Source organism: Brachyhypopomus gauderio, chromosome 12 (genome assembly GCF_052324685.1).
Source record: "Brachyhypopomus gauderio isolate BG-103 chromosome 12, BGAUD_0.2, whole genome shotgun sequence".
In the NCBI taxonomy this organism is placed as follows: domain Eukaryota; kingdom Metazoa; phylum Chordata; class Actinopteri; order Gymnotiformes; family Hypopomidae; genus Brachyhypopomus; species Brachyhypopomus gauderio.
Genome location: NC_135222.1, coordinates 6,502,646 through 6,515,529, shown reverse-complemented (window position 1 = coordinate 6,515,529; position 12,884 = coordinate 6,502,646). Strand labels below are relative to the sequence as shown.

The 12,884-nt window shown below is 42.3% G+C and overlaps 3 protein-coding genes across 6 annotated transcripts; 1 reads left to right on the top strand and 2 right to left on the bottom strand.

Annotated features, from left to right (window-relative positions):
* Positions 1–82: 82 nt before the first annotated feature.
* rbbp7 (RB binding protein 7, chromatin remodeling factor) lies at positions 83–5,571 on the bottom strand. 4 transcript variants are annotated; one of them, XM_077024686.1, is made up of 12 exons: positions 5,390–5,571; positions 4,956–5,100; positions 4,677–4,822; positions 4,025–4,198; positions 3,781–3,896; positions 3,522–3,682; positions 3,163–3,289; positions 1,822–1,898; positions 1,561–1,659; positions 1,076–1,133; positions 859–969; positions 83–751 (listed from the first exon to the last, which is right to left on the bottom strand). In XM_077024686.1, exons 1-12 carry the CDS (start codon positions 5,403–5,405, stop codon positions 683–685), a joined length of 1,299 nt encoding a protein of 432 aa, XP_076880801.1. In that variant the 5' UTR covers positions 5,406–5,571; the 3' UTR covers positions 83–682. The 4 variants fall into 4 exon arrangements, with proteins under 4 accessions (XP_076880801.1, XP_076880800.1, XP_076880803.1 ...); XM_077024685.1 differs by having other exon boundaries at positions 4,025–4,201; positions 5,390–5,570; XM_077024688.1 differs by having other exon boundaries at positions 1,561–1,637; positions 1,821–1,898; positions 5,390–5,569.
* A 39-nt stretch (positions 5,572–5,610) lies between these two features.
* Positions 5,611–9,529, top strand: zrsr2 (zinc finger (CCCH type), RNA-binding motif and serine/arginine rich 2). Its single transcript, XM_077024684.1, has 11 exons — positions 5,611–5,846; positions 5,956–6,047; positions 6,170–6,251; positions 6,346–6,454; positions 6,552–6,638; positions 7,276–7,314; positions 7,413–7,528; positions 7,658–7,871; positions 7,954–8,009; positions 8,302–8,411; positions 8,502–9,529. The coding sequence occupies exons 1-11, from the start codon at positions 5,707–5,709 to the stop codon at positions 9,395–9,397; spliced, it is 1,941 nt and encodes a 646-aa protein (XP_076880799.1). The 5' UTR covers positions 5,611–5,706; the 3' UTR covers positions 9,398–9,529.
* Positions 9,530–10,632: 1,103 nt separating this feature from the next.
* ap1s2 (adaptor related protein complex 1 subunit sigma 2) lies at positions 10,633–12,828 on the bottom strand. The gene is made up of 5 exons (XM_077024683.1): positions 12,670–12,828; positions 11,900–12,078; positions 11,510–11,618; positions 11,259–11,396; positions 10,633–11,123 (listed from the first exon to the last, which is right to left on the bottom strand). Exons 2-5 carry the CDS (start codon positions 12,076–12,078, stop codon positions 11,076–11,078), a joined length of 474 nt encoding a protein of 157 aa, XP_076880798.1. The 5' UTR covers positions 12,670–12,828; the 3' UTR covers positions 10,633–11,075.
* Between the last annotated feature and the right edge of the window lie 56 nt (positions 12,829–12,884).

The window sequence follows — 12,884 nt, the reverse complement described above, 5'->3', positions numbered from 1 at the left end:
CCTTATGTATAAAATCCTCACACCACTACAAAATAAGCAAAAATGTATTAAACTGCAATGTTTAGAAAATATTCACAAAAAATAGGACATTTCATACTTTATTATGTGGAATTATTAAGTGGTAAACTTATCAACATTTTCGAAATACAAAATGCACAATCATTTTAAAAGGCATTAGAAAAGTTATTGCAATTGACGTCTGGACTGTGCAGGAAAACTGAACATGATCTGCAGAACCGCTTTACTGGGGTCTGATTTGGAAAAACTTTATTTAACAGCATCATCCATTCAAGTGCATTTTTTAACGTAATAAACTCAACTGTAGAAATGTCTCCCACACAAAAACCTCCCCCCTCTCTCACTTCTTCAAAGGCATTGAGCACAGCCCTCTTACAGAACACGGCAGTTGCTGTTTTAGAGAATATTTGCCAATGACATCGTTTCTAAAGGAGTTCTAAACGGACCTGAAGTTTACAGAGTGCTAAATAATATTCAAGGAGAACAGTAGAAAGTCCAGTGACTGCTTTGATCCTACTTTGGCCTCTGGATGCAGTCCTGACGTGCAGCTGTACCACCGTCTGATTCAGGGACTGAATCTGTCCCAGGAGATTGCAAGTGGGTAATTCTGAGTCAATAGTAAGTGGTACGGACACATGAATGCTGCTATTCCATATCCAAGTGGTTATGAGGTCTGACCCTCAAGCTCAGAAGCAGGGGTGTCTGGTTCCTCATCATTGTAGATATTCTCTGCCTAAAAAGAGGGATGCTCAGATGATTTTGCTAAGGTACAACTTGTAATCAACTGTAAAATGTATTTCACAATATATAGTTTCTGCTGAGAATAAAAGCAATACAGACCATTTGCCAAACTTGCATGATGTTGTCCTCAGACACTGAGCAGATCACCCAGGGTTCGTTGGGATTCCAAGAGAAGTCTGAGATTTTGGCTGTGTGCCCTCCATGGATGAACTGACACAAATGGAGAAAACCAATGAGATCCCATAAATGTCACAGTAAAAAAAATAAAAAAAAACTGTGGGAAATTCTAAATGCTCTATGAATCCAATCTTCTCACCAGCAATTCTGGAGGTCCATCTTCAGCATCCTCAGCAGACTGTTCCTCTCCAATTTTACTGTGAACATGTCAAAGAAACTGAATAAAGGACATACTGTTGCATTGGTGAAATTCTCTGTGATTCTGAGAATCACTTTATGGTCAATGGTGTCCAGGTTGCATCCTGGAGATCTAACTCCATGTAGGTCTGCTAGATTAGGGTTAAAACGAAATATCGTTAGGCTAGGAGTAGCTTATTATTTCAAGTGGACAATGCATTGCTGTCTAGGCACAAGAAAAAGCATCAAATATCCTCCATGCGATGAAAATTTAGTGAACAGTGGTTGAAAAATTTTGATATTTATTTTAACGTTTGAACAGATTGGTGCTTTCTTGGGGCTATACTTAGGTATTGAGCACCTCAGAAAGCTGAAATGCTTTCCTTTATCTCCACAGGCTACCCTTAACCTCATAAGGGAAGTCAAACAAACAAGGCTGAACCTTACCTCAAGTCCCAGACGTTGAGGCGTCTATCTGTCCCACTGGAAGCCAGTATTGTCTCATTGTGGGGGGACCATTGAACCTGCCGTGTAACATGCAAAAACAAAAGGGCAACAACAAAAGTCTAATACCTGAGGTGCCTGGAAATCCACATAATTAACACCACCATCACCAGTGTCGTGTTCACAGAGCTCATCAGTGCCCTAAAAAAAAAATCATTCCAACAGTTTGGAGCCAGGTTGATCCAAACAGTTTTGAGCCTTACCTGGAAGATTTCATCCTTGTGCGACTCGAAAGAGTGAAGCTTGAGCTTCAGGTTACGCAAGTCCCAGAGAGCCACAGTCTGTTGGAGGAAAGACGAGTGTGAGGACACACCTCTTGGCTGCATACGAGAGTCTGTGTGCGTGAGTGTATATATATTACAGTTTAATGGAATCTAAGGATGACTTTTGGAGGTGTGTAGGATATTCAAATTCACCAGCCACTTTATTAGGTACACCTTGCTAATACCAGGTTGGACCCCCTTTTGCCTTCAGAACTGCCTTAATCCTTCGTGGCATAGATTCAACAAGGTACTGGAAACATTCCTCAGAGAGTCTGGTCCATATTGACATGATAGCATCACGCAGTTGCTGCAGATTTGTCGGTTGCACATACATGATGCGAATCTCCCGTTCCACCACATCCTAACATCATTATGTTCAAGAAACCAGTCTGAGATTATTTGCACTTTATGACATGGTGCGTTATACTGCTGGACGTAACCATCAGAAGATGGGTACACTGTGAAAATATCCGCCACACCATTGCACCACCACCAGCCTAAACCTTTGATACAAAGCAGGATGGATCCATGCTTTCATGTTGTTGAAGGCATATTCTGAGCCTACCATTCGAATGTCACAGCAAAAATCGAGACTCATCAGACCAGGCAATTGTCCAATTTTGGTGAGCCTGTGCGAATTGTAGCCTCAGTTTCCTGTTCTTAGCTGTCAGGAGTGGCACCTGGTGAGGTCTTCTGCTGCTGTAGCCCATCCGCCTCAAGGTTCGACGTGTTGTGCGTTGAGATGCTCTTCTGCATGCCTCGGTTGTAATTATTTGAGTTACTGTTGCCGTTCTATCAGCTCAAACCAGTCTGACCACTGTCCTCTGACATCAACAAGGCATTTGCACCCACAGAACTGCCACTCACTGGATATTTTCTCTTTTTCTGACCATTTTCTGTAAACGCTAAAGATGGTTGTGCGTGAAAATACCAGTACATTAACAGTTTCTGAAATACTCAGACCAGCCCCTCTGGAACCAATAACCATGCCATGTTCAAAGTCACTTAAATCACCTTTCTTCCCCATTCTGATGCTCGGTTTGAACTGCAGCAGATTGACTTCGCAATGTCTACATGCCTAAATGCATTGAGTTGCTGCCATGTGATTGGTTGATTTGACATTTGCGTTAGGTGTACCTAATAAAGTGGCCGGTGAGTGTATATTACACCTTACACATCTACAAACACACAAAATCAAACACAAGCTTTCTCAGTGTGTGGGTGTCAGAGAGTGAGTGAGTGAGTGAGAGATTGTGCATGCGAGTTCTGAAGCGGTACAGACCTTGTCCGCTGAACCTGTGGCCAGGATGAACTCACTGTAAGGGTTAAAGGACAAGCAGTTGACCTCAGCAGTGTGAGCATCCACAGAGTGACTGGGTTTAGACGTGTTGTTGGATCTCGTGTCCCAGCTGTTGAAGACAAGCACATTTTCTCATTAGACTCTGAAAATTACCAATGAACTTGCATGTTTTTATGTCACACTGGTGGCTGATAAAATATAGCTAAATAAAAAATAAAAAAATCAATTTCTTTGGGCACCATATTTCTTTAAAACCCCATTAATTTACTTCTGCCTTACACAGTTTTTTCTGTGGGTTGTCCTCTGAATACTCTGCCATTTAATGGAGTACCATTACTTACATCATGAGTTTCTGGTCATCAGCCACTGAGCCAAAAAGTGATTCATGAAGAAGGTGCCAGCTCACATCCTCCACCACTGCGGTGTGGCCCGTGAAGATGGTCTTGGCATCTACAATCTTTCCTTCCTTGGGAGAACCACTGATGTCCCACAGACAGATTGTCTGCAGAAAGGGGAATAGTTTGAAGACTCTTAAAAACTGCTACCTAGGGGACTGAGCTCAGCAACCCTTAATGAAAGGCATAGGTAATTCACACTGACATGGTCGTCTGATGCACTGAGTAGGTTTCCGCTCAGGTTGGGGTTCCAGGATAGGCCATAGCCCTCCTTCTGATGGCCCCTCAGTCTCAGGTCTGGGCTGCACTCACCACTGGGGTCTACAGACACAGAAAACGCATTTACAAAATTCTCTGTTCAAGGCAACTGCAGGAGTACTGGGTCTACGAAGGAGGCAATCTGAGCGGCACAAGTATTACTGGGATTGTGGAAAATGCCATCAACTGACCTGGCTTGGATGGGTGTTTAGTGTAATCAAAGACCAGCACATCAGATGTAGGGGTCTTGGTGGCGATGATGCAGGGGTTCTGTGGCATGTACCTGGCCCGGTTCACCTCCCCTTCGTGATTGATCTTAATCTCAATCTCAATTTTTCCACTCACAGACCCAAATCCTCCAAACTCTGAAGAGACATGCAGTAAGTTTAAGTAGACAACATTGCCAATTGTGATTTTCACCCAAATCGGAATTAGTCATCCGCAATGACCCATCTGTGCAGTGAAGACACACAGTGAAGACACATCAGTAGGGGGCTGTAGTACACACATGCATAGAGCAGTAATATATAAAGCCTGGCCAGTTTAACAAATGTAACTGTTCAAGATCAAATTAGTGTAATATAAAAGATAGGGGGAAGATTTGTTCTTTAAGTAACATATGCACTCATCACAGGATCATCATCCTACAAAACATCACCGGCACTCATTTTGTTCCCTTTCTGTGTCTTTCCAACGCTTTTGCTCAGTAACTAACAACCTCTTCTTTCTACCAGATGTCCAAGTGCTTGAACATACCTGCTGAAAAAACACAAACACACCCAACTTCAGTGATTCTGAATGAAAAGCCAGTGAAAGAAGTTAACCACTGCTTAAATAACAAACCTCCTTTCTCGCTGTCGTAATGCGAAGCGTCAAACTGAGCATCGTCATTGGGGATCTGAACACTGGCGATGACCAAGTGGTTCTGCTCATCTGAAGTGTGTGTCCCCAACACCAACCGGTGAACGGCATAGTCTTTCCCCTCTGGCCTAGACAAGAGTTGAACAGGAAAGGCTTAAGCCTGGGCGGCAGCCGAGTAATTTTCTCCATACACAATCCCCAAAGTAAAGGTAAAACCTTTCAACAAGCAACAGGAAGCAGAGTGAGAGAACTCTTAACTACCTGCTCACGTCGGGCAACCACTGCACCGTCAAACTGGGCCACTCCAGGGCATGAGTCATGACCAGGTCGTACAGGAAGGGGGTGTTTTTCTTCCATATTTTATACTCTTCGTTTATGACTCGTTCCTCCACAGCATCGTCGTACACTAAAATACAACAGACAAAAAACATACAGAAACACTGTCGCAGCATCATTTATTATTTGCTAAGTGATGGGAAACACACTAACCAGCTAGCTACGCAAACTACCCAAATACAAGTGTAATTTATCATTATTCACGCACTGTGAGTCTGTGTTGTGTTTAGTGTTCACTGGTCTGAGGTACAGACAGAACTGACGCCACCGCCGACACGCGCTAGTCCAACTAGCCAGTTAGCCACCGACACGGAACGCAAACAAAAGCGTGCGCGTTATCCTCTGCTCCACAAGTTTACCTTCTTTGTCTGCCATTTCTGGGCGTTTTCTTGCAGGACCGAAATTCGAGGAACTCCGGGATGCAACGGCTAAAAGTAAAACGGCCCACTAAACCCGTTTACTAATTTATTTACTTCAGTGTGGCTCACTTTGCCGAATTCTTTCATCCGATGAGGGGCAGCAGTGAGTGCGCATGCGTGAGTCGCGTGTAATTAACGATGAACGCGACGTTTGACGTCATCACCGTGCGCGGCCAGCAGAAGGCCTTTCCCTCTCCATCCGCTCGATGCTGAAGCGGCTGGCTTATCTGCTTAGTGAACGTAAACAATGAATTAAAATGTTAGCGACAGATTCGTATGCATTCCAGTTTTCGGCAGATGCGGATAAAATGGAGATTTCGGTTTTCACTTCTGAAAATCAACCCGCAGAGCCCGAGGGTTCAGAACTTAAGCAACCGCCCCGAAACGCCACACTGAGGTTCGTTGGCTTAAGCGCAGACAGTTTGGTATCTTCATGGTCTGTTTTCTGTCGGTTCTGTTGTTCATGACACGTTGCAGAAATGTTGTTTTCTGGTTCTTGTGTTTAGTCGAAAACAACGACGGTTGTGTTTGAAGAGGGACAGAAGAAAAAGAAAACGCCAGGCTCTCGCTAAACTGCAAGGAAATGATGTCAATCAAGGTAGCTAACGTTTTTCCTCATCTTAGCAAGAATACGTCAGTTAACATCAAAAGTATTTTTTAATGCTGTTGTTACTAACATTTTACACAGTCGTGATCACTTATGGAACCGATTTTGTGCAGTTGTTGAACAGTATGAAAATGAGAAGGACCAATATGATGTTGGAGATGTTAAGACAGAAGACGAAGAAGAACAACAACAAAGGTAGGCTGTTTCGCCATAGCAGCATTTGTAGTAGTAATAGTAATAGTAGTAGTAACCTAGTATATACCTGACAAGCTCTGTTTCATCAATTTAGAGAGCACTTGCATCAGGAATGGCTAGAGAGAGAGAGAATTGCGCAGGAGGAATTCAGGTTGAAGAAAGAGAAGGAAGAAGCTGCTCAAAAGAAAAGGGAGGAAGAGGAGGTAACAATGATGCCGTAATAAAACTGATCCAAACGCTGTGCCATATTTCTTCTTGACCTAACACCCCACTTGCTCTTTCATTTTTTAACAACTGCAGAAGAGAATCAAGGAGGAATGGGAGGAGCAGCAGAAAAAAGAGAGAGATGAGCAAGAGAAGAGACAGCAGGAGAAGAGAGACAGAGAGGTGATCCCTGCATTGGGAGGATAAAGTGAAAGATGCTGATATCCATATATCCTCTCACCTTCTGCTGTCATATCCACATGACTCAGATTATGTCCAGGAACAAGTTGCCTGTTCTAAACCTGTATATTGGTGTAGTGCATTCCACTGAGTCAGGCAACTTATGGATTTTGAAACAGATCAAGACTGTAATTATTCGGATGAATTATGCCTATTTGTTGATTGGACAACAAAAGGAAACATTAACGCACAAATGGCTCCATGTTGATTTGTATGGATTGTGATGCATGAGTAATGGTTGCTACATGGTCTTCCTTAACTAAGATACACACAAAACAGTCACAGGCCCACACGCATCCTCTTCCTCTGAAGAAAATGTATCTTTTCATGATTATTGTAGTTTTTTTTGTTTAGGGGTTTGTTTTGGTGCTCAACAAACTACAGTTGTTCCAGCAAAATGTGTATTCCGTATTGTTGTTTATGATTTACCGTGAACTTTCTATTATGTGTCTGTGATACCAGTGAAGTTCTTTTCTCACTAATTCAGACTTTAATCAGTGGTCTTAACTAATGCTAACAGATATCTGCTAGTTTGCTGCAGGCTTTTACCAGCCATAATGTATGTTTGCACCACTTGTAGGAAGCTGTACAGAAAATGCTGGACCAAGCAGAAAGCCAGGTAGGTATTCATGAACACCTGTGTGTGGAAATGGGAATAGAACATTTTACACTGTACAGTTCAATCAAAGTGCTTATTCTTGATGGGGTGTTTTCCAGTTGGAAAATGGGGGTTCCTGGAAAAACCCTGATGCCCCAGCAGATTATGGGACAGAAAAGGACAAAGCCAACTGTCCCTTCTTCCTCAAAACTGGAGCTTGCAGATTTGGAGATCGGTAAGATATACCACAAAGGAAATGGACTTCTGTTTTAGTTGTCAAATGTATTTGTCACATTTTTTGACATTATATTTACCTACCCTTTTTGGAAGATTATTTGTTTGTTGTGGTCTTTTTCTTGAACAGGTGCTCTCGAAAGCATGACCACCCAGCGTCGAGTAGCACTTTGATGGTCCGGGGGATGTTTGTGACATTCGGGATGGAGCAAAGCAGACGTGACGACTATGACACAGACGCCAGTCTGGAGTACAGTGAAGAGGAGTTGCATCAGCAGTTTCTGGACTTTTATGAAGATGTTCTACCAGAGTTCAGGAATGCAGGCAAAGTAATGCAGTTCAAGGTAATGACACCTGAACAGATGTGGTAAAAGCTGAAAATCATATGGACATCAGACATTTGATTGTTTGTTTATGTTGTTTTAGGTAAGCTGTAACTTTGAACCTCACTTGAGAGGAAATGTTTATGTGCAGTATGAAAAGTAAGTACAAAGAAAAACTTATTTGTAAGTTCTTAATTGATAAAGAGTAATCCTATGGCTGATGTATGAGCTAAAATTAGAATACAAGTCCAGTATGTCCAGGTGACATTAATATTAGCGTTCATTATTTTGAAAGCATATTTGCATATTTCACCCTACTGTGGTATCAGTATTGCAAAAGCTAATATTGCAAGAATAGAAGTTTCTGTATTTTTCAACTTTCACCTATAGTTAAAGTGAACATTGGAAAACTGGTGTAGATACGTTATGTGTACTGTTTTTTTTTTTGTAGTGAGGATCAGTGCAAAGAAGCCTACATGATGTTTAATGGCCGCTGGTATGCTGGAAAGCAACTACAGTGTGAGTTCTCTCCTGTAACCAGGTGGAAAACTGCCATATGTGGTAAGACATTTAAATATTCAGATACTAAAGCCATTGATGTATTGTATATAAAAAAAACACTAAAAGTCCTCTTACCCTGGTTTTTCTCAGGGCTTTTTGACAGGCAAAAGTGTCCAAAGGGTAAACACTGCAACTTTCTCCACGTATTTCGAAACCCGGGAAATGAATTCTGGGAGGCAGATCGTGACCTCCACCTGTCCCCTGACCGTGGTGGAGGCTTCACTGGCCGCTACTCTGAGCGCAGAGAGAGGATGTCACAGCGCAACCACAGCCCTGAGGGGTCTCGCTACAGATGGAGTGACAGGAGGAGCCTGTCACACAGTCATAAGAGAAGGAGGAGCAATAGTCGAGGGAGGCGGAGTCGCAGTAGAGAGAGGCGGAGTCGTAGCCGAAGCAGGGAGAGATGGAGAAGAGATCGAGCGAGCAATCTTCCCAGGAGAAGCAGAAGCCGTGAGAGGCGCAGATCACGTAGCAGAGGCAGAGACTCTGATTGGCAGAGCAGAAGTCGCCACTCGCTCACAGACTCCAGGAGACCTTCTAGGAGATCGGAATCAGACAGCCCTAAAGAACAGTCCAAAAACGGATCCGTCAGGAGAAGGAGCAGAAGCCCCAAAGGCGCCGATGTCCCTGCGGACACAAACGCTTCTTCGCACCGCCACAAACACTCCAAAAAGGGCAAGAAAAAGAAGAGCAAAAAAAAACAAAAGAGGAAGACAAGCAAAACACGCAGCGCTGGCTCCTCTGCAGGTTCTGAGCGAGAGTCGGAGGACGGCGAAGATGACGCCACTCTGATGAGTCAAAACAAAGAGAACGCATCAGCGCCTGGAGAGGACCTCCAGAGTGCTGAGACCATCACGTCACTACAGCACGGCCACGCAGAGACTCCTTCAAATGAAGTTAGTCAGTCGGAACATGAAAATCACATGGTGTGTGCCAGTGTTGCTACAGAGTCTTGCACTGCAGCACTGCCCAACGAGGACATGTGAAAAGGAATAAATGCTTTTCGAGTTGTACTATAGCAAAGGCAGATTTTTTGGTTTCACTAAATCTCATCCTGTCTTGTCCGTTTTGAACAAACACTGATTTGACTCCCTTTAAATGTGAGTAAATAAAATGTTTTATAAAAAGTGTCTTCTGTGGTTTGTGGAATGAAACTAGGTGGAAAAAATCTGAAGTAATCACATACCAGAAAATGACCCCTAAACCATGGACCCATTAATGCAAGTTTTCATGGTCAGTACTTGTAAATCCTCCAGACTTTGTGGTTTGATTTAGATCTTTCCCAGTAATAATTTGACAGAACGAAAACATTTTCAGTTCCTGCTTGTTTCAGGTGAAATGTGTGCTTAGGTAAGGTGATAGCCAATTGTATTTGGTCCTGAGAAATCGAGTAGTACATTTGGGATAGCTGTCTTGTGCCAAGATTAAGCACAGTCAGTTCAGGTTTGCAGAGCAGTTAAGATGCATTTCACTTTTACTATCCATCCACCCCCCCACCGTGGCAATGATCCATGTCTCAAACCTCTGAGCCAAAGTGATGTGTACAGAACTGAACCCACAAAAGCACCATAGACAATAACAAAATTGCACTTTATTTTGGGGCCATACTACTTTTTAAAGAGACAGGCAGTGAAGAATCACAGTGTAATCTGAAAAACAGTGTTGGTACAAAAAGCACAGAAGAAAATTGAAGACTCTTTGGTTTTGAAAATGAACTAAAATATGAAGGGCATTTGATGGTTAATACGTTTTACCAAATTAAAACAGTTTTAACTATTTAAAAACAAAGATTAAAACTCCAGCAGGGAGTTCCATTATCTCGACTCTAACAGTCCAAAAATTTTACTTAAAGGCCTATGTACACTCAGAAGCTACATCAATACACAAGGTCACATTTAAACACTGAGAAATAACCAGTTTATGCATTATCTGCATTGGCAGAATTCACTTTGCAAAAGTGACAGGCCTTATGTAACTAAATTCAAAGAGAGAAGTCAATGATTGTACAGAGCCTTTAAATGAACCATCTAGCAGAAATATCTTCATGTAATACTTTCCTGACAACACAATGCATGTAGGTGGTAAACATTTAGTATTCTCAGTAATGCTATTTCTAATACTGACATGAGTACCTTTTCCCTTCCACCTAATACCACCCATGTGTTGATGGTTACTTTTATAACTTTGCTGAAGCATTAAGATTCACTTAGTCCTGATTCAGTAAAAACAATAAGCTGAACTACCAGTTTGCAGAAGATACTGGCCAAATACAGTGATTGCAAAAGTGTGTTTTAAGGCAGCACAAGGCATAAGGTGAGGTAATATGATGTTAACAGAAAACTACCTTAATCCAGCAAACAAATTTATGATTGTGAAATTCACCATCGTACACCTACTGACTCAGAAATTAATGGAAACAGCTAAAAACACAGGCGGTGTGCCAAGAAACTAAAGCATCAAGCAGAAACAGGTTATGCATTAAAAACATGGAAAAACTACTCAGGGGGGTAATTTCCTAAAAGAATAGGGAAACATTTAGGGCGGCTATTTCCCATGCTCTTTATCCAGGTACCGTTGTTTGTGACGAGATGGTGACCGATACACATGTTTAGGGACTAACTGATGAATCTAAGGAGCATAAAGGACAATGGAAATTCTTGAAATCTATGTGAGGCCAATCTCCTCCAGAACACTGCGTGGTGCTTCTGCTTCCTGGGAAAGGCACAAAGGGGTGGGGCTTGTAAACACAAAGTACGCCAGACATGCATTTGGCAGAGAATACCATCTTCAGTCATGTTTTATGTAGGTGTGACGTTGAGCCACTGGACGGTGAGAAATTGGACCTACCTCTTGTAGCATGTCTGCCTGTTCAATGGCCTTCAACACGATCTTCTTTGAAGTCTCCTGAGTTTCACCACCTAGTATAAACTCATCCAAAATGTAGTACGCCTTCTCAAAGTTGAAGATGATATCCAGCTCACAAACCTGGTGGTAAACGAGGACGGAAAGACAAGATGAAATCACAGGCCTAAGACAGAATGTGTCAGTAGAATATCTTTAGTCTATAAAATGTGTTATCCGTTAACAATATGCCTCACACTGCCAAAATATTTGTCCAGTAGCTCAACATATCTGTGGATGATCTCAAGGGTTATCAGTTCATTCTCCTGGTCTTCCACAGCACAGCAGAAATACAGGCTAGCATATCTAAAAAGAAAATTATTACAAAAGCATTAGAGCAAGCACAAGTGTTGCATTACACTAACCAAATACAAAATAGCTTTAAGTCAAATGTTTGTCTGAAGTCTATATATAAAGCTTACTAAATTAAATGTTCTGTTACAAAATAACGAATATCAGGGTGAAGTGAGTTAGCCATGCTGCGAAGCGTGCACTGACCTTGACCAGATTAGAATACATATATGTAAATACACATGTATAAAAAATGAAAATAAGATTAACTACCATAGACAAATCATAGCATTAACCTTTTGTACACTATTTTTAAGTCCCTCCACTCCAGGAAGCTGCACATCTTGGGTTTGCGAGCCAGCACCATATGGATGACCTCCCTGGAGATCTTCTTCTTCTGTGGGTCAGACAGGGGCAGGTACCACTTCTGCAGCCGCAGTTTGCCCTGCCGACTGAACAGCAGCATGAACCGCATCTGTTGGATCAGGACCATCAGATTATTATGGAATTATGGCTATCTGATATTCGATATAATGAAAAAGTTTGTCAAATTATGGAAAGATTTGACACGTTTTGAACTTAATTAGGAGTCGAACAGCCACTTGTTTTTTATTATTGTATTTAAACTGAATGTGTTCGTAGTTTCATTAGATAAATTACCTAAATGCACAAGCTTTTGTGTTGGCGGTGTGGATTAACAGCCCCTCCCTAGTTACTGCGCCATTGTGTGCGCCAGCTGGCTCCTGCGCTACTTCTGCGCGTATTTCTGTAGTTAGCGTCAATAATAAAGATGCCTAGGTTAGCTGAACGATGTTGGCCTGTCTACTGGCCACAGACGAAGGCCATTCGTGTGTATTTACTTGCAGATCTACTAAAAGCAATGTCTTAAGCTTTCAGATCACTCGTTTTTAGTTCGCTAGCTAGTGAGCTAACACGGGACGGGCATTTTTAATATCACGCAAACTGAACCGCAAACCGAGCAGCGCTGTCTATCTACCTAACAGACATATACTGACACATGCCTAAAACTATTAGCTAGCTTTACAATTACACCGCAGTGTCTTACCTTGTCCTTTAAGCGCTAAATTGACTTGTATTTCGTCTTGTTGTCTAACTGGAAACCGTGTTTTCGCATACAAAAACGCGAGTCCCGTTAGAGCGCGGAGCTCGTCTCGCTTTTTATTCAGCGCAATGAAACGAGGAAATGGTTCATTGGTTAACATCCTCACCGCTGAGACGCATCATTGGCCAACGTTGTCTCGATCGGAAGGAAGATCTGTT

What these genes read in the sequence shown, in the direction of transcription:
- rbbp7 (XM_077024685.1), bottom strand. An exon ending in CTCAACGTCTGGGACTTGAG is followed by an intron (nt 1,134 to 1,560) that starts GTAAGGTTCAGC and finishes ACATGTTCACAG; the next exon opens with TAAAATTGGAGAGGAACAGT. An exon ending in TCATGCAAGTTTGGCAAATG is followed by an intron (nt 752 to 858) that starts GTCTGTATTGCT and finishes CCCTCTTTTTAG; the next exon opens with GCAGAGAATATCTACAATGA.
- zrsr2 (XM_077024684.1), top strand. Translation starts at nt 5,707, where the DNA reads ATGTTAGCGACAGATTCGTATGCATTCCAGTTTTCGGCAGATGCGGAT. An exon ending in AGGAAATGATGTCAATCAAG is followed by an intron (nt 6,048 to 6,169) that starts GTAGCTAACGTT and finishes GATTTTGTGCAG; the next exon opens with TTGTTGAACAGTATGAAAAT. An exon ending in TGGACCAAGCAGAAAGCCAG is followed by an intron (nt 7,315 to 7,412) that starts GTAGGTATTCAT and finishes GGTGTTTTCCAG; the next exon opens with TTGGAAAATGGGGGTTCCTG.
- ap1s2 (XM_077024683.1), bottom strand. Translation starts at nt 12,078, where the DNA reads ATGCGGTTCATGCTGCTGTTCAGTCGGCAGGGCAAACTGCGGCTGCAG. An exon ending in TGGACAAATATTTTGGCAGT is followed by an intron (nt 11,397 to 11,509) that starts GTGAGGCATATT and finishes GTTTACCACCAG; the next exon opens with GTTTGTGAGCTGGATATCAT. An exon ending in AGGCAGACATGCTACAAGAG is followed by an intron (nt 11,124 to 11,258) that starts GTAGGTCCAATT and finishes TGCCTTTCCCAG; the next exon opens with GAAGCAGAAGCACCACGCAG.